Source organism: Epinephelus moara, chromosome 16 (genome assembly GCF_006386435.1).
Source record: "Epinephelus moara isolate mb chromosome 16, YSFRI_EMoa_1.0, whole genome shotgun sequence".
Taxonomy (NCBI): Eukaryota; Metazoa; Chordata; class Actinopteri; order Perciformes; family Serranidae; genus Epinephelus; species Epinephelus moara.
Window position 1 is genome coordinate 13,272,763 of NC_065521.1, and position 25,158 is coordinate 13,297,920.

The following is a 25,158-nucleotide window of genomic DNA, read 5'->3' on the forward strand; positions in this document are numbered from 1 at the left end:
TAAATAAAGTTGTGGAAATTGGATAAATATCATGGAAAAGTTATGGAGAAGTTCAATAGGTAGCTCAAAATCAATGGGTAAACATATGTGAGAACCCTAATAACAGTGAAGGAAGTGATGAATGTTCCCCCTGTGGGAGACAGGAGATATCAGCGCATGTGATTTCACTGTGTGTACAATACCACAATAAACTATACGATGTTGCTGTTGGATAAAACCAACAGGCAGGCATGTGTTTTTTTATGTTCCACAAAAAGTGTTATACGTTTATACTGCTAGGTATGGGCTGGGTTGTGGAATTTCCAAGTCTATAAGGAAACTAGAACTAAAACAAGAAAATTACCAAAAGTAGAATAAGGTGTGAAACTCCTTTTTGCCTTGGGTTAGAATTGTGCTCTGGTTTCCAGTAAAAATGGGTCCTTACACTTTCTGAGGGCACATGATTACTGTCACAGGTAGCATATTTTTACCATCAACAGCAACCCCTATGGCGGTGTGAAATTTCTGCTAACACAGCTGACAGGGCCTTATCAAAAGGAATGCTGTCCTGCACACATTTATGGTTACGCCTCCTGCTATTCTGTGAAATTGTTAAGGGCTGCTGACTTCCTTGTTTGCTTTGTATACTGCCTGTATCACCTGTTCTCTTGTAGACTCACCTGAAACCTTGCTAGGTAGGAGGAAGAGACAGAGTGAGGCAAAAACGAAAGATAGTTTTCAGAGGTGAAGGTGAGCTAAGACAGATTGGAATTTTTGACAAGAAGAGTAACAAGACGAGGGGATCAACAGACAAGGAAGAATACAGGCGACCAACCACATCTCCACCCATCATGTCTTTGTCTAAGCCAGAGGGGCAGCTAGCCCACGAGCTGAGCTGTCCCATCTGCCTTCAGCTCTTCTCTGATCCGATGGTTCTCCCCTGCGGACACAACTACTGCCGAGCCTGTATCTGGAAGTCAGTTGACAAGGGGGACATAACACGTTGCCCAGAGTGCCGTGAGGAGTTTCACGGTTTAAATTCCCTGCAGAAAAACTTCAAACTCTGTAGCATCATTGAGGGTTACCTTGCCACTGCGCCGCTTCTTGACTGTCGGCAGGACACTGAGCCTGGGGGGATGGAGGTTTTCTGCGACCACTGTATAGATGAGCGGGTACCAGCTGTGAAGTCTTGCCTGAAGTGTGAGGTGTCACTGTGTTCCAGGCACCTCCAGAGACATCACGAGAAGGAGTCGTTCAAGACGCACACTGTGGTGGAGTCCACGAATGAGCATGGGATGAAGGGCTGCTCCATCCACCGGCGTCCCCTCGAGTATTTTTGTTCCAGCGACATGACCCTAATGTGCAGCATGTGTGTCGTAGAGGGCTTTCACCAGAACCACGACGTTCTCACCTTCAGCGTAGCCGAAGAGGAGATGAGGCAAGCGTTGGAGGGCCGCAGCAAGGTATTTCTGTTGTTCCATTTTCCAGACTTTTAATCTACAGACATTTTTCCTATGGTGATATTGAAGCACCAGTTTTGCAGACATCTGCAATATTGGGATAGATGATAAAATAAAACCTAGGGTAATGTTTATTATATGGTCAAATTTCATAAGAATTTCCAGGAAAAAACCTATCATAGGGATATGAAAGACGATTAAATAAATTGGTAACCTAGTCAGTGCAGAGCAGGTCAGCCAAACATGTACATGTGAAATTTTGCTGCAACGTGTTCTCATCCCAGATCGTCAAATATCAACACTTTCTCACACCCCTCCTGTGTGATACCAACACCAAAGTCAACCTTTTGTGTCTGTATGAGAAGCATCCTTTAATGTCTGTGACAACTGTCTCCGAGGTGAAACTCGTACAATGTGGTTCAAGTGGTCAAACTGTTGCAGTTAGGTTGAGGCAACAACTACTCGGTTAAGTTTAGAAAAAAACTCATGTTTTGGGTTTAAATACGTATGTAACATTTTGTAAATAAACACACAAGTATGTTACAGATGGATGTGAGTCAAGGAACGTTACGGATTTTTGGTTTCAACCAGGACACAAACGGTGTTCTCCTGGATAAGAGTCTGTGTTTGCCTGACCCATCCACCACCCCTTCTGCTTGGCTTAGACAGACATCAGGGTTTGAAATTAGCACCAGCCACCAGCCAAATGCTGGTAAAATATGCAAGTGGCTGCTAGATTTGCTTCACTTCCCAGCCAAAACACAATGGTAATCTATTGAGTGGCAGGTAGATTTTGGGATCCATCAGCCACTGTGGCAGGTTGACAAAAAATTACCAACCCTGATGGACTTACTCGCTCTTAATATTGTGTCACTTGCTTTAAGCATCAAATATTGCCGTGGAAGCCTGGTGCATCTCACAGAGATGTCCCTCGGTATCACACGGTGAGTGGCATGGCAAAGCATCAGTTTCTGACAATTTTGGAAAGGGAGCAGGCTGCAAGGTTAGCACAGCAATAACACTTCCAATAATTAATGAATAATATAAGAATGTTTACTGTAATTTGGCACTGAATTATGTTGTTCCTTCTGGGCAATGTATTAAGACATTACAAACCTGTAAAATAATTACTAAACACAGCTCTTCAGGGAGTGCACATTGTTGAGCAATGAGGCTTTACTTGCTAAACAACAATAGAAATATGACATTGGAGGTTTGAAAAGTGGCTGGCAGCTATCTGGGACACCACCATTGTGTTTGGAACTGGTGAATGATAAGAATGCAAAAAGTTGCCTGGCTGATGAGAGCAGTGTAATGACTTCACCGAAACTTCAATTACATCTATGCTGAGTAGAAGTGCAAAGTCATCATATCAAAAAGTCATATGGACTTCACGAAAATGACTTCACTGTAGGCCTCCTCATCTCCTTTCATTTGCAATATGGAAATGAAATGAAAGTCTTGTCCCTGTCTTGGTAACAACCTGTTGAAAGAAAAGTACAAGTGTTAAACACACAAATCTGTAATGCATTTAAACCTTGTTTGCAGGTGGTTTCTAGCAGACTGCAGATGACAGAGAGTCTCCTACAAAAGCAAGCAGAGGAGCGAGGAGCCTCTGAAGCTGTAGGGGACAAACTGGTCATCAAGGCTATCACTGTCATGGACAGTGTGGCTGCCCTAGTGGACAGGTAACTTACTGCACATGTGCTGGTATTGACATTGCCTTCAACAGTAATGTGTGTTGTCTTTAAAGGTGTTTTATTATGTGCAATGTCAGTCATAAAACACAGTTACAACTTAGTTGGACAAAGACAATGTCACATACCTTCATGCACCAATTAGGATTTAGCAATATTTCAATCAGAATCTGATGACTGCTGTGGGGTTTTAAATGTTATTTTTAAATGAATAAGATGATGTACCACATATGAAACTTTAAAAGGGATAAACTCTTGTTTACATTGGCAGTAAATAGTGGTTGAAGTGTTCTTTTTCCTGTGCTGTAAATCACAGGTTTTGTGTTCAGTCAGTCACAGCATGATTTATAATAGGCCTGTGTGCGTCAGATTACCAGAAGCAGTTCCTCTTTCAGGGCTTACGTGCAGGATCAGGCACTGACGTTTGAAGATAAAATGCATGCTAGAACTCAGTGTACTAATCATTTCATGTGATAAATCCAGTTTATCTGCATTGTTGGACTGCCAGAAGACTAAAGTCCTGTAATAGTGTTTGAATGTCATGGACTGTTCAACAGCAGTTTGAAAAATAGATTAGATGACAATTCAGGCAGATGCGCTGAAGCATGTATCAGAGGCGTCCAAGAAAAATACATGCCTTGTTTATTTTTGGTGGAGCTGCGGCGCCTTGCACAGAGCAGAGTTCTTCTGCTAACAGGCACTGTATGTAAAATACAGTGTCGGTATGATGTGATTATGTGGATGAATGTATTCTTAATAACTATAACAGCCACAAATCTTTGATCTATGCCATTCATTACTGGACTCTGAAAGGTATTAACTGTCTGTAGTAGGCTATATTGGACAATGGAGAAGAAAATAATCACAATAAATACAACTAAAAGAGACAACAAGAAAGAAAGAAAGAAAGAAAGAAAGAAAGAAAGAGAAAGCATTCAACTACATAGGGTACTTAGATAGGACACAAACACAAATATCAATGAAAAATAAACAAATTAACAAAATGCTCCGCTTCTGAAATGCTTGTGGTGTGGTCTTATGCTGTGCGGTAAACACATTCTCACTCCGACCTTGTCACATATTGACGACTGGCCGTGGACGACTTTCCACGTCCACATACGACGTGCAAGGTACCCTGGGTGTGTTTAGTGTTGACATTCTGGGACACCGTGTCAAGTTCTGCCTGTTACACGCATTTTCTTTCAAGATACACTTCTTTCACAGGAAATTTTATGTTCACATGCAGTCTCTTTTAAAATAAACGCACTACGTCGGTACAACACCATGAAATCACGTTTTTTTCCTTCAACAACAAATGCACATGGTTGGGCTCAGGCAACAAAAACACGTACAGTAGGTAGGTTTAGGCAACAAAAGCACGTGGTTAGGCTTAAGGCCAAAACACACCGGCGGCGTACGAGGCAACAACAACAGGTGGTTAGATTTAGGCAACAAATGTACGTGGTTAGGCTTAGGCAACAACAACAACAACAACAACAACAACAACAGGTAGTTAGGTTTAGGCAACAAAAAAAGCATGTGGTTAGCTTTTGGAAAAAAGAACAGGGTTTGACGCAAACACTGCTCTCTCTGATGACGGTGTTTGATGCTTTCGTGCTTGTTCCGCCGCGTTTCCCCCTGACGCTGCCAGACGCCGTTGAACTATAACGGCAACCAACTGCTTATCGTGCCAACGTTAAAGGACACCTTTTATCATTGGTTTCTGACACCGCAAGTCACTGCCCAAGCTTCGGATTTCAACGACTTTGGCGTGAGAATGGGCTCTGGTCATTGCTGGACCATAGAGAGCTGTTACCGGTGGAATTCTCTGGTCCCAAATTGGTGGTGATGATAACAAAAACAGGGACTAATTAATTTTGTTCACGTTTCTAACTTAAGTAGATCCTAAAGGCCCTGACACACCAAGCCCACGGTCGGCCGTCGTCCAAAGTTGGGCCGTCGGTGAGCGTCTGTCGGCCTAGTTTTTGCGGTGTGTCCCACACCGTCAGCACTTTGGCGTCAGCGGCTTTTCGGCCGATTGAGCTTGTCGGTGAAAGACATCACTCTGATTGGCTGTTCAGGTTTTATTCCCTCACCCCTGTAGTGAGTGAATCTGCCTGTAGTGAAACCGGAGCTAACCGGTGCTTCTTCCTCAGGCTCCACTTCACTCAGCTGCCCAACAGATCCGCTGCCTCTTCCCACTTAAACCTGAATAACAAACGCTCCCAGCTAGCCCTGGCACTCCGTTTGAATTCAAACGGAGTGCCAGGACTGGACTGTCTGGATGTAATAGTCCGTGGAGATGCTGCGGTGCTCGGCTGCACAGATAGGAAACCCCTGGGCTGAGAGGATGTCCCACTCTCTCACTCCGCTCTCTCTCACGCAGGCGCAGAACGTACGTGCTACTTGGCCATCGGATGTAGTCCGTGTAGCATATTCAAATGCAACTGACACAGGGCGACGTGAGGCGACGTGAGGCGACATGAGGCGACGTAGACGACGCAACAGTTGGCTTTCGTCGCTGCTAGTTCTTTGATGTCGGTTTGGTGTGTCCTCACCTTAACATTTCTGGTATGAAATTAATCTGCAGATGCTCCGGTTAAAAATTAGACCAAATTTTTCTTTGGATGTCAGTAGCCACAGCAAAGACCAAAATGTGGCCTACAATGGACTGTAAGGCTTGTTGTTTTAGCTGGGGCAGTTTCAGGAAAACCTGGTCTAGAAAAGTAAGGAGTCAGCAGCCAGTGATGGTAAAAAATAGTCAGTAAAACAGGTTATTTAACAGTTGTGAATCACTGAAACCACGAGAGGTCCTTGAGCATACACTCATAAGTGTGCACACAAAATATTAGGCTGATTGGTCCAGTAATTTTTGAGATTATAGTGACCTAACACATTTTCCCCCCAGGCTCATATCTAGTGAATATAATAGAAAAAAACCCCAAACAAACAAAAAAAACCTGCCTGCCTCATCAAAACAAATGAAGCAAGCCACACGACACACTACTGAGAAAGGCTTTCGAAACACTAGATTAATGTTCAAGCAATGCTTGTAATGATAGTGGGTGTAAATACGATTTCTAGGTGGAAAATCATTGTGATGATGTCTGCTCACTGGCACTCCAAGTTTACCCTAATTCTGATGTACCTTTGTGGTGTTGTGTTCAGCTACAGGGAGCGACTGCGTGTGCTGTTGGAGGAGGAGAGAGGCCAGCGCAGAAAAAGCTGGCAGTTTGGACTGGGTGCACTCGAAGAGCAACAGCAGCAGTTAGCGGAGGCCCAGCAAATTGCCGCACAGGCCCTAAATGAGACAGACCCATGCATCTTCATACACAGGTACAACAATAATCTATACTGCTTTTACAACTAAAATGAATAGATACAAAAAAATAACCTCAACACCTCAACATACTACAAAAAGTATTTTCACTGATAAATTGACAGAATGTGTAATTTTCAGTTTATGTTGTCCCATAATGGATAGATGAGACCAAAAATAAAGAGATTAGTCAGCGAATGCCCCATAAAAGTTGCTTTTATTTATAGTACCAGCTTTACAAACTGAGACAATAGAACGTAATATATAAAAATGTGCTTAATGAACATGTGCACTATTAGCTATTGGCAGAGGTGTGGACTCGAGTCATAAAATTGATGACTTAAGACTCGATTTGACATAATCAAAAAAGACTTGCAATCCAACATGGACATTAACATCAATGACTTATGACTTCACTTGGACATGAGCCTTTTGACTTTTGACTGGAAATATTTGATACCCCCTCCCCGGCCCACAGATAAGAACATTTGTTATATAAAAAGTGTACCATGAATCAATTAATTTCCCTTAATTTCCTGAATCAAGTAATATTAACACTATTTACTCCCAACAAGTCAACAGCCTAATTCCCTAGATTCACTTTCTTTGAACCAGTCTGACAACATCCAATCAAAAATGGTAAAGTCGAGGCTAATATTAGCATAGTTAGCAAGCTAATGCTAAGCCAGTGTTACTACTCCACATGGCATTACATTTGGTGAACAGCACGTTATGACTTGTTAGGGACTAGAAACTTAATGTTGAGGACTTGGTGCTTAGCAGTCTTGACTTGAGACTTAACTTGGGACTTGTCAGTCTTCAATTTGGACTTGAGTGCAAAGACTTCAGACTTACTTGTGACTTGCTAAACAATGACTTGGTCCCACCCCTGGCTATTAGCACTTATGGCATATAGGATGAACAGTCTACACACATTTCTATGTGTGTACCTCCATGCAGCCTACATAAGTAAAGATATGTGAGGCCAAGAAACAAAGCAGATCACATGGTAACATGGTAACAGTCCTCAGCTGATGACATTCTTCTGCTCGCCAGGTTCATGCTGATTGACCATAAGCTGAGAGAAGCTGTCACATGCAAAATTCCCACCATCCCCTCAAATGCTCCGCTCAACACCAAGCGTCTCCAGGCAAGCCTCAAAACCAAAGACTTCTGCTCAGAAATGACCCGCCTCCTGGATTGCCTCCACGTCCTCCTGAACCCCCTTGAGCTCAGCTTCAACCCCTGCACTGCTCACCCCAGCCTGATAGTGTCCAATGACCTGCGCACGGTCAAGTACAGCCCCACCAAGCAGCCATATGCAGAGCACCCAGAGCGTTTTTCAAGCGCGCCCCAGATTCTTTGCAGCCAAGGGTTCTCCAGTGGGGAGCACATATGGGTTGTAGAGATGGGGGCCAACTGCATGTGGTCGGTGGGTGTGTGTTACAAGACCATCCCTCGCCGTGGTGACCATAGTCGTTTAGGTCACAATTCTGTTTCCTGGCGGCTGCAATGGAAAAACGGCAAGCTGACAGTGTGCCAGTCCTCCTGCAACGTGGCTCTGGGGGAAACCACCACTCCTCCGCTGAAGATTGAGATAGCGCTGGACTGTGATGCAGGGACGCTAGTGTTCCACAATGTCAGAGGACGCAGGGAGCACCTCCACACCTTCAGGGTAGTGTTTAGGGAGCCGGTTTACCCAGTGTTCACTATACATTCAACCACACCAGAGTCCTGGATCACACTGCACAGGGGGATATAAACACAGCTCCTATTGTTTAATTTTTTCATGCATAGAATTTATTTGGGTGTAAATTGGCCTCTCACTTAGTTTGTTTCTTTGTAATTGTATTTACTGCTCTTTTTTAAATGTCTGTATTCTACCAAAATGGTACATTTAAGTGCAGTGTCACCCCTAGACATAGGGTTGGCCAGATGAGGCCACTGAAAATCTTGGGGTGCACACTAAAACCAAACGCCCTAACTGAATTTCAGGAACTCACTTATTCTGTTGCTAGTATATAGGCTTGATGAAAACTGTGTCAATATGGAGATTTAAGTAGTTGCATATCAATACACTTTGTTTTCTTATTTTACAGTTAATATTACTAATGATCTGATGTACATAGACTAATACTGGTAAAGATAATATTTTGAGTTCCACAACAGTCCTAATTTAAAGTATTTTGAGGTGAGAGTTTGGGACCCTTTGAAAATGGCCATGCCAGTTGTTCCCTTGCCAAAATGTTGCCTTATTTGGGAGTGTTGTTTAGCCCCCTTCCCTACAAACTATGCTGACATTGTTGTCACCCTAGACTGTATATAGTAATGGACGTAGCTACCATGACGTCATGTATTGGTTTGTGGACTGCCATTTTTAAAGCTTTAAGTTTGGCATTTCGGGTGTTGCCATCTTGGGTTTCTTGAAGCCAGAAGTTTTTGGACCATTTTTGAATGAGATGGTGGAGCTGCAGAGGAGTGAGGGGTGGAACTGACTCACAGACTATAGCAACTCCTTACAGAGAGCCTAGCACTTAAGTGGCCCTAGCTTTGGGCCTTAATAAAATGTAAAAAGGTGAGTTATAAAAAAAATTCACCCCTTGTACAGTTGTCATGAATGTTGATATCGGCCATGGAGAACAAAAACAATTTTGTACCAGGCTGTAAACATGTTTATGCCTGCTGTAAAGTTTGACACTTTAACATGGGGGTCTATGGGGATTTACTCTGTTTTCGGGCCAGCCTCAATTGGCCATTTGATGAACTGCAGTTTAGGCACTTCTGCATTGGCTTAATTTTTTTTAGGTCTCTGAGGTTGCTGTTTGGTTGGTACCAATGGATGCTTTATGTTGATGCCTTCACTCTAGCTTAAAAATCTTAAAATAGTAATATATGCCTCCAGTTATTTTCGCTTGGGGGAAGGGCAGCAATTGTGTAACGGGGCAATTCCCCCTACTGTTTGACTGTTGTTCTGTATCTATCAAATCCCACAATTCAAGGCTTTGACTACTACAAGTTCTCCGCCACTGGGAAACAATGTTTTTATTATACATAACTATGACTGTATTATGGATGTGGAGCATTTTAATCATGAGATAAATTGTTTACAAATATTTTATGACATATTCTTTATGAGTAGGTTGATTTTGTGGAGTATAAATATCAATTATAGGTGTTCCGAAGTCAAAATGAATTAGCTTTGTGGGTTTTTTTTTTGGTTTTTTTTGTAATTTGTCTAAATGCTAACATTTATCATATTTCCATTTATCTGTTTATCAAAAGTGAACTAAACGTCTTCAATGTTGTGTGTTTTACTTTTGTTTTCTTTATATAGCCACAGTAAACATTAATGTGTGAACACTGATGCACTTGCTTGTGTTTATGCTACGAATAAACTGGTGATAATGTATGTATCCATGTCTAGGTATTGACAGTTTGTATTGAATATGTGGTATGTGATTGGCTCTTGACAGTTCATTCATTCAAAGAGGCTTTAGTGCATGACAGTGGGGTTGCCAGGTTCAGCTGTAAATAGGTAACTAACAGTGATTCAGTCGTTTATGTCATACCTAAATGCCCTAGCGAGAAGATAAATTTGATTGTGAAAAATTAAAGTAACTCGCTCCATGTTAATAATACACTTCTTTATATTTTGTGTAGTTTTTCATTTCACGTATTTTGCAAACAGTTTTGCACCTTCACTACATGACTCGGTGGTCACTTTATCTTCTATATTTTCTTTCTTGCGTGTTGTATATTGCCCATGTAAAGCACCTGTGGCCTATGTTTGTGAAAAGCGCAACATAAATAGACTTTAGTTAACTTACATTTATAGTGAACCATGCTCCGGGTTTTACACACAGCTGTGACAGGGGGACCGATAACTCGAAGCTGGCAACCCAGATTCCATCTGTCACACACTCTGTCATTGGGCAGGACACTGACATCAATTCATGATAATAACATTAACTTAATCTACGCAAGGTCACAAGCAAAGCTGTCACTTAAAAGCAGAAGACATGGGCTCGGGAGAGAGTACAACCAGAAAAGTGTCCTTCGGTGTGGATGATGAGGACAGAGTCAGGATTCTCCGCGGAGTGAAGGTAATGCTATTTTAGCTAGCGTTTGATAAGCCATGCTAACGTTACTTTATTGTTACGCCCAGCGCTAACTAGCTGTTAGCATGGTGAAGCAGAGCAAATGCAGCTAGCGGTTTGTTTTCTGAGGTGAACCAACGTTGAGTCCACAACCTGTCAAGCGACTGCAGGGGTGAGGAGGATGTACAGGGATGCAGGGGCTGGGGTGGGCTCATACATGACCTGAAACATGACTCTTTCTGTATGCCAAACTTCAGTCGCAAAAAGCCGCAGATAAAGGTTTGCCTTGTTTATCGGTTGAAGAACATAGCTGGCGGATGACCAACATCATTTAGAAACGTTCGTGGTATTCTAGTCAATTCGGCATACATGTTATCCACCCAGCGCTCCGAAATTAATCAGAAATCCCACATTTTTCACTGTTCACTCGCTGTCTAGCGTTTGCTACATGGATTAACACAACGCGTTCAGCTCGCAGATAAGAGGCAAACAAATCGCAAGTGTTCAGTGGGAACATTTCAGCTGCAGGGTGGATGCATGACCAAGTCAAAGACAGATTAAAATGTTTTTATTGCTATGACAATTTTGGTTATAAAGATGGTGGCTTTAAATTGACAAATTCCGAGTGAAGTTTGGCAGGGTGCTCTCTGCCTTTTGACACTGCTGCCTTCCAGTGCTACTGTAAATGTCGGAAATTTCGAAGCGCACCTCATGAACCAGTGAAAATGCAACACAGCTGTGCTTGTAGCATAAAATATTAAACTATTCTGTGTTTAAATGTTTTAAATGTAATTGTAAGTCACTAGTGATGTGGGCTGCACAATAAATTGTGTCAAGGGAGACTTTGATTGATACCATTAAACATATTATATTTTCATGTGATAACATAACAATGATTCTGCTGCATTTGCATAAGCAGAGAGGTAGGCTATGTTCCTCAAAAGCAAGTGACCTAATCATAATTTATATTGACAAAAGACAAGATGTCATGTCACCTCATGATGACAGAAGTAGAAACAAAATGTGTGTAGTATTTTAAAAGAAAAAGCAGTTGCAACAAATATGAAACCTTTTTAACGGTGTATGAAAATGGCTACCTTTTGCAGAATGTATGAGCCCAGCCTTTGATCCTTGTTCACCCTTACATCCTCACCACCATCACTTCCAATGTCATTCATAAAATAAAGGGATGCAATTCCAGGGATTTTCCTGACAGACTGTCAAGATTTACTGTTTAATATTAATATGTCTTTGTAGCCAAAAATCCATGAAGGAGGTTTGTTTAACTGATGAAGTGCAACTTTACTTCAGCAAAAAATGTTACATACTTTTTTTCCTTTTTTTTTTTTTGCTAACACATATTAGGGGCAGGCTTTCAAAATGAAAGATTAAAGCACTCAAGCACAAGCACAACACAAGTTTGAATGTTTGTACTGAGCACCGGGATATATGGGGAACTGATGGATGTGATATTCAAATTTCCCATAGGTATGAAGGCACCATCAACCCCAGCTAGACTCTAATGCAGGCTAGTCAAGTAAAAAAAAATAAACCTATGCAATTCAAACAAGTCTAGAGTTTATAGTTGTGGTACCTCCATACATCATAATGATTGTGAAAAAGTTTGTAAAATTGTCTATAAAACATGAAAACGACAAAGCTTACAGATTTATTTATTTACCAGCCCTGCCTGCAAATTCAAATCTTGTGAGTCATAGAAACAGTGAGTCAGTGGCTGCTGCCTGCTGTGGTTTTTGATGTAACTTTGTTTAACCATTTCCCTGGACACACACACAGAAAGTTGTGCTACAGTGACCCACTGTTTTCTGGCAAATTTTGCAGCTTTATATGTTTTACATTTGGCCAAAATTCCCCTGTCCTTCCCAAAGCTTTAAAAAAGATAAAAAAAAGACTGATTTTCATTACATTTGAATCAATGTGCATGATGTGCTTTATGCTCCATTAAATCATTATTAAGTTTGTGGAAAGTTGCAGAAAGGCTTCTGATTGTTTAAAAGAAAATAAAGTTAAGAGCAGAAAAAAACTTTTGGGGGGGATCCTCGGGTTCTCAGTTCTGTGTTGTTTCTGTGTCTCCAGCCTGCCAGTCTTTCCCTTTTTTTAATTTTGCTATTCATCCCTCCCCAGCTGTCAGAAGATGTTCTCCAGAGGATGAGAGGAGTTGCCAACATTGCTCCAGAACGCACACCTTCATCTACCTCAAGCCCTCAGAAAGACACAGGTATCACGCACCTCACAGAGTTTTCACACAAGTTTTTTGTCTGAGAAAACTTAAAAACCAAAAGTTGCTGGCTGACCCTGTTAATGTGCTGTTTACATGTTGTGCAGAGCAAACAGGTACTGTATATATGCACAGCGTGTGTCCTGTGGTTGTCAGCCCTGTGATAGTCTGGCGACCTGTCCAGGGTGTACCCCGCCTCTCGCCCAATGTCAGCTGGAATAGGCTCCGCAAATCCTAATCAGTGCCAGAAGTAATCAATAACTAGAGACCATTTCGCGATGGATCACTCCAACTGCGATACAGTGATGAGTGACTTTAAATGAACACGGGCCAGGGGCGTAAGGTGTCTTTCTACCCCCCTACTTCCAACCCCTGGCAAAATACTCAAAACAGCTTCTGTGGTAGTTCCTGCTACATTATGTGTCACTAGGACCACAAGTTTATATGATGACACACACACAGAGACTCACAAGGTGAAAACATTACCAGCCATTGTTGCAGTGTTGACCCTGATTTAAGGCCCCCCCTGCTTTCCAACACCTGTTTTGGGAAGCCTGAAGCCTTCTTTCTTATACGTTCATTAAAGCAAAATGTAAATCTCAGTCACACTCTCACACTCTCCTCTCAGGCTCCTGAAACAGTCAGGATCATTTTCTCGTATAGTTTTTACATCTTTCAGATTGACACCTGGTTACTGGCAGCATACATAGCATCAGATACTCTTCATTCAAAAGAGTATCTGATATTGTTAATATTGTTCTAATGTACGGGATCGGGGAAAGCACTGACAGGAGGGGTGTATTTGTTGGGACGTTGAGTTCAAATATCAACAATCTTTCTCCAGAATTGCAGACTCCACCTTTATATACACAATGTAATGATTATATCTGTATTAAGTATTACTTGTTTTAACAGTAACACTGCACTATAGGCCTCCAAGCTGCCACAGTTTGTAATAGTTTGCCTTCTGTAAGAATTTTTCCCTTAAACATCCACTCTGTCTTTATCCAGGTGCTTCTCACAGCAGCAACTCAAGCCCTCGACCCCAGCAGAGCCCACAGTCCCGGGCCCAGCCAAGTAACCAGTCCGGCAGTAGCAAACCAGCCTCCTACGCTAAGGAAGAACAGAGAAGGTGGGTTAAACAAAATGTGGGTTTGTAATAGACATTTAGTGGTGGACAAACATTCAAGCTGATTTATGCCAGGGGATGATAAAAGCCTGGAAATCCAGACCCAGATCTAGAAAGATTTAGGATCTGGCCATGAGTAATGAAAATGGCCCAACTCAAGGGGCGGCACCAAGCATGCATTTGAAAATATCACTGCACGCAATTGGATAACACTACGACCAATCAGAACAACACATGGGGTGACGTATACGCTTAGCTACCAGCGGAGCTAACTGGTAAATTAGAATCTAGCCGTATCCGGTCGGCAAAACAGCAAAAACGTCCTTCTTGCAAAGGAAAGACTCGAGCGCCGTCTTCTGTTCCTCTTTTAGAGAAAAAGCCAAGTCTAACTCGTTCATTGTAGAGGCCAAAGCCGTTTCAAACAACTGGTGTTCATCCGTAGCCATCTTGCAATGTTTACTGACTGATTCGGGACTTCGTCGTTGCAGCGCTGTCGTCATCTGTTTAGCTCGCCTCTGGCCCGCCTATATCAGATACACCGATGTGATTGGTGCAGCTCGGTTTCATGGGCATGGGTAATGAGCATCATTACTGATTGCCAGAGTGACTCGCTGAGCAAATTCAAATTGTGCTCTCGCGAGAACGCTAGATTTCCTGGGTAGATAAAAGTGACTTTAAATGTTGATGTACAAAAATAGAGGCATCACGCCGCATGTGTTGCTCAGAATTTATTTTATTTATAGCGACTAACAGTGCCTCTTCTGCTCTAAAATCATCAATAACTGCTCTATCTTGGTTTTGTTAACCTTGCTCAAAAACACTGGTGTTACAACTATGCTGCACATTTTTAAAGGCTCAGTCAAGAAAATAGATTGCAGCAGGGTAAGATACCCCTGTGCAACACTGTGACCATTTCAGTGATACAGTATGAGGGCTGTGTCCACATAGTATTTTTCTTCAGCAGAAAAGCTGTTGCAGGGCGCTGGGGAGCACTTTATCCAAACACTTCATAAAAAGCGCTCAAAGCACTTTTTTAAATGACATGATGTGCGTGGGTTTTGTTTCTGTGGCAACAGTATTTTGACACTAACATTAACTAGGTAGCTAACGTAATGCTACTGTACATTAACAGAGGGTTGACTACACCGTAAACAATAAGCTTACAAAGCATTCGGTGATAAAAGCACAGCACCCCCTAGTCAGTGTGCAGCTGATGTGCTCCCACAAATGGGCTTTCCTGCCTTTGTTGTGACAACTGACAGTAGTCTAGCTAAAGAAGCAGCAGTGAGAGAGATTTCAACTAGAAGTGCTTGGAGAATCCGCACAATAAGGCCAGAGCACTTTTGGCGGCTGCATGCGGCACCATATGCTCTCTTCTCATTGGGAACAATTGAATAAACACACTGGCACCCAGAAAAAATAGCTCATACTTTTCTAACAAATCTCTGTATACAGACATTGTGGATCTTCCTCTGAAATTCAATGGGTATGTCAGAACTTTTGAAGCTGGGGTATCATGCATAATGGCACTGAGTGAAACTACTTAGAAAAATGTATCTGTTGAGCTAAAGGATTTCAGTTTGAACATTGCCGCTGACAGTCAGTATACCATCAAGCTGCTTATTCCATACGAATGCATGCCATTTTTCCTTTTTGTGGCACTGTGGGTCTCAGTGCAATATGAATGCAGGCATGTATGCACAGAGTCTAAAGCAGTTTACCAGCACCATGTGCTGACGAAAGGATCTTCAATCAGACATCCTTCCTTTCAGTAAGGTCCAGATCAGACTGTGTACAGATTCAACAATGTTTCATTGAAGCCCTCGACAAAAAAAGTCCTTGAATTGAAAATGTGGTGGATAATGCAACAGTAAAATGATAAATTTGAAACTTGTAGTTATCTTGATAACCTGTGTATCATTGCTGAAGGTCAAACTGAATGCTAACAGATGCAAGCCTTCTTCTCACTCACTCCCAGCATTCCTTTCATCACAGGAGAATAGATATGTTGCCTTTTAATAGCGCAGCTTTGATACTCCATGTAGTTGACTGATCTGGTGAAATTTGATATATGCTGCCCCCTTGTGGTAATATTTGTTTCAAGTAAGTTTGGCTGTAATCAAAGGCTTTGGAAAGCAGACAGTGATGATAGTATGCAACAGGTGGAGACATGATTATGTGTGTGTTTATTTGCGTGTGTATCTACGGTGTATGTGTTTCAGGTTTGAACGGCAGCAGACAATACTGAAGGAGGAACTGGCCAAGGTGGCACAAAGAGAGAAGGAGGAGATGACTAAAGCCAAGGTCCGGGAAAGACAACACTTGCGGCAGGAAGCCCAGAACACCAAAAAAATGGTACACACACACACACACACACACACACACACACACACAGTCTCGTGCCCCTTTAACACTGACCTTGTGACTTCAGATATCTGGAGGATAGCCCATCACTTTAAAGGACACCTTTGTTGGTAAACCAAACAAAATTGCCTGAGGTCACAGTCGGGGTTGTATCAGGTCACACTCGGCTCTGCCTGGTGTTATTGTTGAGCTTTTAACCCTTGACTGCTTTTCTTTTCTGCCATGTTTATATGATATGAAAGTGATGAATAACTAGGGCATGGTTTTGGTGAACAGTTGCACTTGGGAGATGATAAAATCACAAACAGTTGCACAGCTGCAATAAAGGAAGCGAAGATGGCAAAGCTTTCGAAGGATAAACAACAAAGTAACTGTTGTCTGTTTAAGCATTACATTAACACAGTGACATTCATATGCAGCGTGCATGCAACTTCTTGATGATTATTTTTAAGGGACAAGTCATTTGAGTAATTGTTATAATATTCAACATGAAAACACTAACTATTCGCTCTACACAAAGAAAGATGTCCTGGACATGTTTGGCATTGGTTATAGCCTGCATGGGAATTAGATGAATCTGCGAGTTTATGTTTGGCAGATGGCAGATGCTGCTGGTCCCCCTCCTGTTCAAACAGATTTTCAGCGGGCCTGGCCTGGGATGAGCCCATCAAAACAGTTTATCTAATATGGGACGTGGTTGTAGGTCCATCCAATTTTCTATTTTCTATTTTCTATTTTCTATTCTATTCTATTTTCTTTACCTTGTGACCCCTAGGTTGGGAACACTGGGTCTAAAGCATGTTGACAACATACTCTCCTATCTATAAATCAGTGGAAATCTAAAATGCCACTAATTTGAATTATTTGATTTAGCTCTAACATAGACGTCCATAAACATTAATATCATGCAAGAAGAATGAAAAAGTGTGTGTGTATGGTGTGTAACACAATACCGCACCTATAACACAGTAGCATGAGGCACAGTCACTACATGCACACAGTGACAGGCTCTCTCCTAGTCTTCTACAGCAGGTCAGAGGATATGCTAATGAGGTAAAATCTCTGTCCAATTAATTATTAATAACAGCCCTTAACCAGTCCATGGAGATTCAAATTGAAATATATGATTTTTACACTTGCCAGCTTAAATGAGGACAGAGAGCATCAAAACACATCAGCACAAGTGCTGCACAGCTTCTGCCAGGATCTGCTGTTACAATAGTGTGTGCAACTTATGTGTGTCTAATTAATAGAGGTCCTCTGACAGGTAAACATAAACTACAATACAAAGGGAAGACTTATTAATCTAAACTAAAATTGAAAACCTCCAAAAGAATTATTTCTAAATGTATAAGGAGTAATAAACATAGTTACATTTTGAGGAGGAAAACAACATGTTACAGCATGCACCGCTGATATTGTGCACTTGAATCAGATAAAGTTGCTCCTTGTGAAATATGTTATTCCTCCTTGTGCAACATTGCCTTACCAATCCCTGATATGACAGCACTATACTGACTGTACACACTGCTGCCTGAGAAGAAGCCCCAGAGGCTAAGATAGGGCCATAATTGGTGATTTAAATAATCACCTGTTCCAGTTTTGTGGAAGCGGCTAACATGCAAAAATTACTATTGACATTGTCTGTGATTTATAGTTTACACATGCAAAAACCTTTTGTGCCATATTCATCACTCAGATATGTCATTTAAGTTTCCCCTCCTGACAAGTTTTAAAATATTCTGCTGTGATTATTATTTTGTTTAAGATGGTTTTCCCGTGCAAAAAGTAAAAAAAAAAAAAAAAAAAAATCTGAATAGTTTCAGTTTTAGTTGCGCTCTTTCTCTCTCGTTGAGAAATTCTGGATCAGGCCTCCAGCCCGCTGCCACGACTACTTGTGCTAGGTTTCTCTTTCTCCAGTGCTGGCACAGCCCTAAAATGAAGTGTGGAGATACGTCTGGCTATGTGAGACTAGCGTGTGTTTGACCAGTGAAAGAGCAGTATCAAGATGGCTAGCACTAGACTTAGCATTAGTGTTAGCACTAGAGTTAGCGAAATCATAAGAGAGATTTAGCCATACATGTTTGAGCCTCAGTCAGACCCAGATTTAGATGACGAGTCTGTTGTGCACCAAAATCGGCGACTAGCAGACGTATCAGAATGGTAGGTGTAGTTAGCATCTTTTATTTGTTTATGTTGTTTGCTACTAGCTTGTAACTGGCAGGAGCTGAGACATGAAAAGGGCTCTAGACACATATTTGTACACAGTTGTAGATGTCGAATTATGCTAAATGAAATGCTTCCTATACCCCATATGTTGTTACAATTGCTCATACGTGTGTGGCAGATGTAATATTTATCTATCTAGAGTTTCAATCAATGATATGACTCCTAATATCGTTACAGTTGTACCCGGTCTCTCCTAATCAACCCTGTGTTTCGACTCAACTCCTGAAAGGAATGCCAATGAGAAAGAGCTGGTATAAAGATGCCATGTTGGTCACTTGGGCAAATAAATAGAGACAGCAAGTCAATTGCTGAGATTTTCCTATAGCAGTGGCACTAATCATTCAGCAGCGGCGCAGCACCACTGCTAAATGCATATAGGGGGAACACTAGATTGTGAAACAAACAATAATATCTGCAACAGTGTTACAGTGTCTTCACACTAGTCAGGTTAACTTAGAAAAACTGGACATTCTTCCATGTTTGCTGTCAAAACTTTCACTATGCTAATGATAACTCTCGCTCTCTGACAAGTCTGCTCTACGCTGGAAGTTTTAAGGTGTCTTTAAGGTGTTATGTTGGATTCCTTTGAACCTTCGACATGTGTTTCCCATCTTAGACAATGATTGGCTTTCATATAAGAGACCTACCTAATCTTGCTTGTCTGGGGTACGTTTGAATCTCAGATTTAAGGGAAATGCACGGACGTCGCCTCCTTCAGTAGAGGAATGTGAAAACGCCTCTGTAGTGTCAAACTTTGCACAGATACCAGTCAGGATAGTCAAGGTCACATATTTTAGGGGACATAAACATAAGAAAAACACATCTTTGAGTGGAGAGGGACCTCAATTATAATGTTGGATGATATGAAATATCCTCTTCCCACTGCAACATCCACCAGTGTCCTGTTAGCGGAGCTGTTGTAGCTTGTGTTTAATGACATCATACCCTTACAGTTTTGGTCAGCAGTCAATCCAGCACTCTTGACTAAAGATTTTACACGCAGTGAGTTCAGTGATAAAGCTGTGTCAAAGCTGATTCGCTTGAATGTCTCTCAGCAGCAGGAGATAAGTTTGTGTAGAGTGGAGTTATGATTCAGTCCGGTGAGGTTTCCTCTGGTTTAATCACTTTGGAGCATTTTGCACAGACATAAATTGGGCCTTGGGATTGCATTTGTAATTTCTATGGTGATACTCCTTCTTGTTCTCCTCCTCCTCCTTTCACCTATTACATCCCTGTTCTCTTTCTATCTACCCCTCTCTTTACCATTTTCTCTTTCCCTCTTTTCCTTGCTCTCTTTCTGTCTTCTCTTCCACCCACACCTTCTATCTTCCTCTGTCTTTCTCTCTTTTCTATCCCTGCTCATTACTCTCTCCTTCCTGCCCTGGAGACAGTATTATCAGTGCAGTGCAAGCGGTAAATTGCACCCTGAGAGTTTCCTGGAGCTGGAGATAGGAGTGGTGCAAGGTTGGAGGTATAGTCGTGGGAAGGGGAGAGCTTGTTTTACACACCAGCTGGCGCCTCTTTCACGTGACTCTTCCTCCCCCTCCCCTCGTCTTCTACCTGCCTCCCCCCGTGCTGAGACATGCTGTAGTGCCTGTCTTATCTCCACTCCAACACACTCCCACCGCTAATAGAAAGCCGCTGGAGGGACACCGTGAGCAGAATGACCGGTCGAGCAGGACCGGACCTCCTGATGCTGAGGGCTCCTTGTAATTACTGTTTCTTGTGCTATGAATACATATATGCACATACACATGAAGTGTGGATAGATTTGCTCACATTCTTCGCTCAAATGAGATTTTTTTTTTCCCCTGTTGTGGAATCAGAGGGCATGATCACCCATCTTCCACAGGTCTTTGTCCTGCGTAAGCCCAGCAAGTAAAAAGCTGCTTTTCTTAACTGTTGAGAATGTGACGTTTTACAGCTCAGTGATACTAACACAGTCAGGGTTATGGCCAGTGAATGCAATACATTTCTTCAAACTCTGGGAACGGAGACCCACTTTTTAATTGGAGGACCTGTCTAAGCCAGCCCTGGCTAAAAAATAACTTAACTCTGGGCTCGAGTGAGAGCCGGAGAAGTGTTGTGAAGAGTGGATTTTGAACCAAGAAGCAGAACTCGGACGAAGGTTTGCAAAAGTTCACAAGCAGTGTTATTTCAGAAGCGAGTGAGGTGAGAGTTTTGAGAGTTGAACCGGAGTTTGCGGTGGAGGGGGACCGGCTGAGGGAGTCAGGGCTGTCGGCCGGGAAGCAGACTGTCAGGGTGCTGTGCGAGGTAGGCGGAGAACATGGGAGGATAAGGACCTGAGGGGCAAGTAGATACAAGTTACTCAAAGCACAGGCAAGCACGAGGAAAATACAGACTTGAACTGGAGCATTTGGACCATGTTGCGAACTGAATGATCTGGCGAAGACAGACTGGAGAGCTGAGGCATATATACTGCAGGAGCTTGATGAGTGGATGGGTCGCAGGTGTGTGGGTTGATTGGCAGCAGGAGGGAAATGGCAGACACCACGACAGACACACACTCACCAACCCAATTGCCAGAATAAATGTTGGCATTGTATTTTTCTGCAAACCATGGATACATTATATTTGTATGTCATTTGGTAGTGGATGGTTGGAAACTTTATGTTTTGGCCTAAGATACCCATTATAAGATACCTATATTTCTGAGGTACAATCGCCTCTGAAAAAGCAGCAACTGGACTGCGTATGCGGTCAGAGAGAGAGGGAGAACAAACAGGGGACAGAAAAGAAACATTAAGGAGGGGTAAACAACACCAGGCCATGACAAGAAGCTTTTAGGTAGCCCTTTCTATGTCCTTATGCCTTAATGGACAGTCTGTGTTATCCCTTAGTGATGTTAAGTTTAGTAGTTGCTTAACACAGTACCTTGCAGCTACCTTGCAGTGTGTTTTGTACCCCCAAATTAAGTAGAAACACATATTGGTATTCTCTATTTTGATAGTTATTACACAGACACCACAATCTGTGTTTCAGTGTAATACCTTTATTTAGTTTTAAGTAATAGAACCATGAAATGAAGAAGGAATTTCTAATTGCATTTCTAGTCCTGATGAATTGTAAATACACTGAAACTGTCAGTTAAAGGTGCTGTATGTAAGAATGTGGCCAAAACGGTTACTGCACTCAAATTCAAAATACTGCCGCGAGTCGTGTCCGCCCCCCCTCCCCTACAGATTCGAGGTTGCTGGACAGTGGCACGCTGGAGACTGATTTGTTTGCCCACGGGCGGCTGCCGTGGCAGGGCTGCGTCGCCGCATCCTTGATCTTCGGTTTTCCAGCGGACCGTTGGAGCAAGTCCGGCTTCTCTGCTGCTAACGCTGCTGCCGGGATACAGCGGAGGAGGAGCCGGCTGCTAATGCTATGTACTGGGACACTGCTAATGCTGCTTGCCGTGCTGCTGTAGCTCAGTCGTAACTGTAACTGATGCTGAGACTCTACTGACTGCGTGACTGGTAGATGGCGGTGGGTGGCGCAACAGGCCAAAACACAAATTCAAAACATAAACATGATTTACAGACTGCAAAAAAATTTTTTAGATGCAAATATTCTGGCTGTACTATTGTTGTCGGTGAGATCAGTATGTTATATGAACATTATTCCTTAGTCTCTGTGACATATTAGGAGGATTTTACGACTATTTGCTTTAGATTTCTTACATATAGCTCCTTTACACAGTCTGAAATCATATTCTGGGGTAAGAAATACATTTGAAAAGCGGTATTGTAGAAAGTACTGTAAAACAGGGAAGCAGGATATCTGAATCATTTTAAGAGAAGATTGGTCTGTTATTTTAGTGATATAGTGTAGTACTTAAAAGTATAGCAAACATCAAACCAGCAGAAGCTGAGATATTTTATATTTCATACGTTTGTTTAAGTAAAGCTATAAAAATGCTGTATCCTACACTTCCCATGTTATTACTGTGATATCCAGCCCCGTTATTTCCTTGATGTTTGCAGCCCATCATTATCTTAGCACAGCAATGAAATATTACTAAGATATTCTCATTGTTATTATTGCTACAATTTCAACTGTAGTCTGTTCATTACAGACCAAGTAAAGCTGCAGCAACAAAATTGTAATTGTCCAAGGGTACATTTTATTGCTAATGAATTCAGCTTTACATTTGTAAGAAGAAGAATGTGTTATTTCTTATTGCTAAAGTTACATACTCTTACTTTAAAGGAGCAATAAGCGAAATTCATCATTTCTAGACTGAAGGAATTAAAAAATGCTATGTGAAGAACTAGAGGTGTAATTTCATCTGGAGTATAGCATGACCTCACACACCCTCTCTCTGCATGTGTTGATCTCCAGCCCATTGTTTACAAGCCGGTCCGGCTGCGCGTTCATGTACATGTACGTTGATGTGAATCGCCGCCTCCTCCCTCCTCTCGGAGCCCTTGGCCCTCCCTCCCTATAAAAGGCTACAGCCAGTGAGCAATGGCAGATGGTACCTGTAATAAATGTAATATACTTGCTGAGATGGAGGCGAGGCTCAGTGACTAGAAGAGCTGGTAGAAGCGCTCCATAGCTGTAGGTTATTCCAGTAGCCGGTGGCAGCCGACTACAGGTACCATCATCAGAGACCGAGAGTGAGTGAGTGAAAGACATCGCTAACTGCTAAACTAAGTTGGCTGTTTAGGTTTTATTCCCTCGCCACTGTAGTGAGTGAATCTGCCTGTAGTGAAACCGGGGCTAACCGGTGCTTCCTCCTCAGGCTCCACTTCACTCAGCTGCCCGACAGACCCGCTGTTTCTTCCCACACCTGAATAACAAACAGGAGCTAGCTGGGAGTGGCTAGCGGAGCATTAGCTGCAGCATGACCGGAGGGAAGCACAGCCAGTTAGCCTCCGCTAGCTTCCCAGCTAACGTTAGCCCCGGCTCTCCATTTGGATCCAACCGGAGCACCGAGCCCTGGTTTGCTATTCAGGTTAAAGTGGGAAGAAGCAGCAGGTTTAACGGGCAGCTGAGTGAAGTTGAGCCTGCAGAGGAAACACCGGGACTGTATGGATGTAATAGTCCATGGAGGTGCTGCGGTGCTCGGCTACGCAGATAGGTAACGAGGCAAGTGGGAGTTGGGAGTGGAGAGCAGAGGTAGAGGGAGGTGTGGCTCATGACACTTTGTTTTGGTCTACATGCAGTGCACAACAGCAAACCTAGCGGTGAAACGATTTCGCTTTTTGCCCCTTTAATGCAGCTCTGATCTTTTTTTTTTCTTTTTGCTCATTTAGTGACAAGCTCCACAAAAAGTAGAACATCATGTGACATAGTATTGCAATAAAAAGTTGTTGTGACATGGAGCAACATTATGTTAGCTTATGTTCGTATAGAAATATTGTTTAGTACAGCTTTAAGAGGAAACCATGAGAAAGTGTCTGATTAAACACATAGTTCGAGATAGTGACATTGATTGACATTGCATTAATTACTGCTGTAAACTACATAAACATGTACATAAATAAGCTTTATTATCAATTAAAATGAACTGTCAGTCAGCACTTAGTGTCGCAAGACATTACAAACACCTACATCAGGGCTGTTCAATAGGGGCAGGGAAAAATCGATACAGCATAGTATCGCGATATTTTTGTATAGCAATATCGTATCGTCACACAGTGCCAAGTATCAATTTTTTTTTATTATATCAATTATTAATACTACAGATACAAAATAAACTTTAGGTAGCCTATTAGAATAATACTAGTAAGGGTTGTGCCCATCGGCGATAGAAGGGTTATTTCACGATGTCTTTTTTAAATGACGATGCAATCGCGAGGTGTGGGGGGGAGACAGCGCGTGTGTGGAGCATGCTGACGAGATCGAGGCTGAACGAGGCTGAGTGAGAGGAGACAGAGGGAGGCTGCTTAGTGAGAGAGCGGAGGGGGGGATCAACGCCTCCGCCCGCTCGACACAGGCATACTCGGGCGTACTATAAGCGGAGCGGACTCCGCAAGGAATGTCCGCAGTCATTCGGGCTTTCATAGTCGAGCGCACTTCCGCGTTGTAGTTTCCTGTAAAAATGTCCGTGAAAAATCCCCGCCATGTGAAAAATACATGCCGAGCAGTCACTGGTGTGCGGAGCGGCGTCCGCTCGGTCGTAAAATCTGAGCTTTGCGCGCACAGGGCTTGCGGACGTCCGCTTTGAGTCTGCGCGGACCTCCGCGGAGTCCGTTCCGCGAATGTTCCGCCTGAGTATGTTGAGCGGTGAACAAACCAAACAACACAATGTCAGGAGAAATTGAAAAGATATGCCGTCTATGTAAAGTCAACTTGCTAATTAGGGAGCCATTACATGTTCAAGAGTTTTATAACGCTGCTCAAACGCCAAAGAGAGGCTATAAGTGAACGTTTCAGCAGCGATGCGAAAGACTCCTGGCTGGGGCTTGGGGATTACTTGGTGCTGATTGGATATACTCAAGGAGGGATGTGACGACAACAGAAAGCAACAAAATGGCCGGCATTTTTAAAACTCAGCAGACAAGGGTTAGCTCGTTCATATAGCGTCCGCCGCCATCTAAAAAAACTCACTAAATGGCCCGTGAAAAAAATATTTTTTCCAGCGGATATCTTAGTTACAACATGATTGAGCTAGCAAAGCAGTTTTGTGTTGCT

General features: G+C 42.5%; 2 protein-coding genes across 3 annotated transcripts in view; both read left to right on the top strand.

The window, feature by feature from the left end:
* Positions 1–669: 669 nt before the first annotated feature.
* LOC126402431 (E3 ubiquitin/ISG15 ligase TRIM25-like) lies at positions 670–10,100 on the top strand. The gene is made up of 4 exons (XM_050064414.1): positions 670–1,442; positions 2,988–3,127; positions 6,305–6,472; positions 7,512–10,100. Exons 1-4 carry the CDS (start codon positions 831–833, stop codon positions 8,215–8,217), a joined length of 1,626 nt encoding a protein of 541 aa, XP_049920371.1. The 5' UTR covers positions 670–830; the 3' UTR covers positions 8,218–10,100.
* A 243-nt stretch (positions 10,101–10,343) lies between these two features.
* The window catches only part of chchd6a (coiled-coil-helix-coiled-coil-helix domain containing 6a), a 118,697-nt gene continuing 103,882 nt past the window's right edge, over positions 10,344–25,158 (top strand). For both annotated transcript variants that reach the window (XM_050064420.1, XM_050064421.1), the window contains exons 1-4: positions 10,344–10,558; positions 12,698–12,791; positions 13,803–13,923; positions 16,143–16,275. In XM_050064420.1, the coding sequence (XP_049920377.1) occupies positions 10,475–10,558; positions 12,698–12,791; positions 13,803–13,923; positions 16,143–16,275 (432 nt within the window). In that variant the 5' untranslated portion in view covers positions 10,344–10,474. The remainder of the gene's footprint in view (positions 10,559–12,697; positions 12,792–13,802; positions 13,924–16,142; positions 16,276–25,158) is intronic.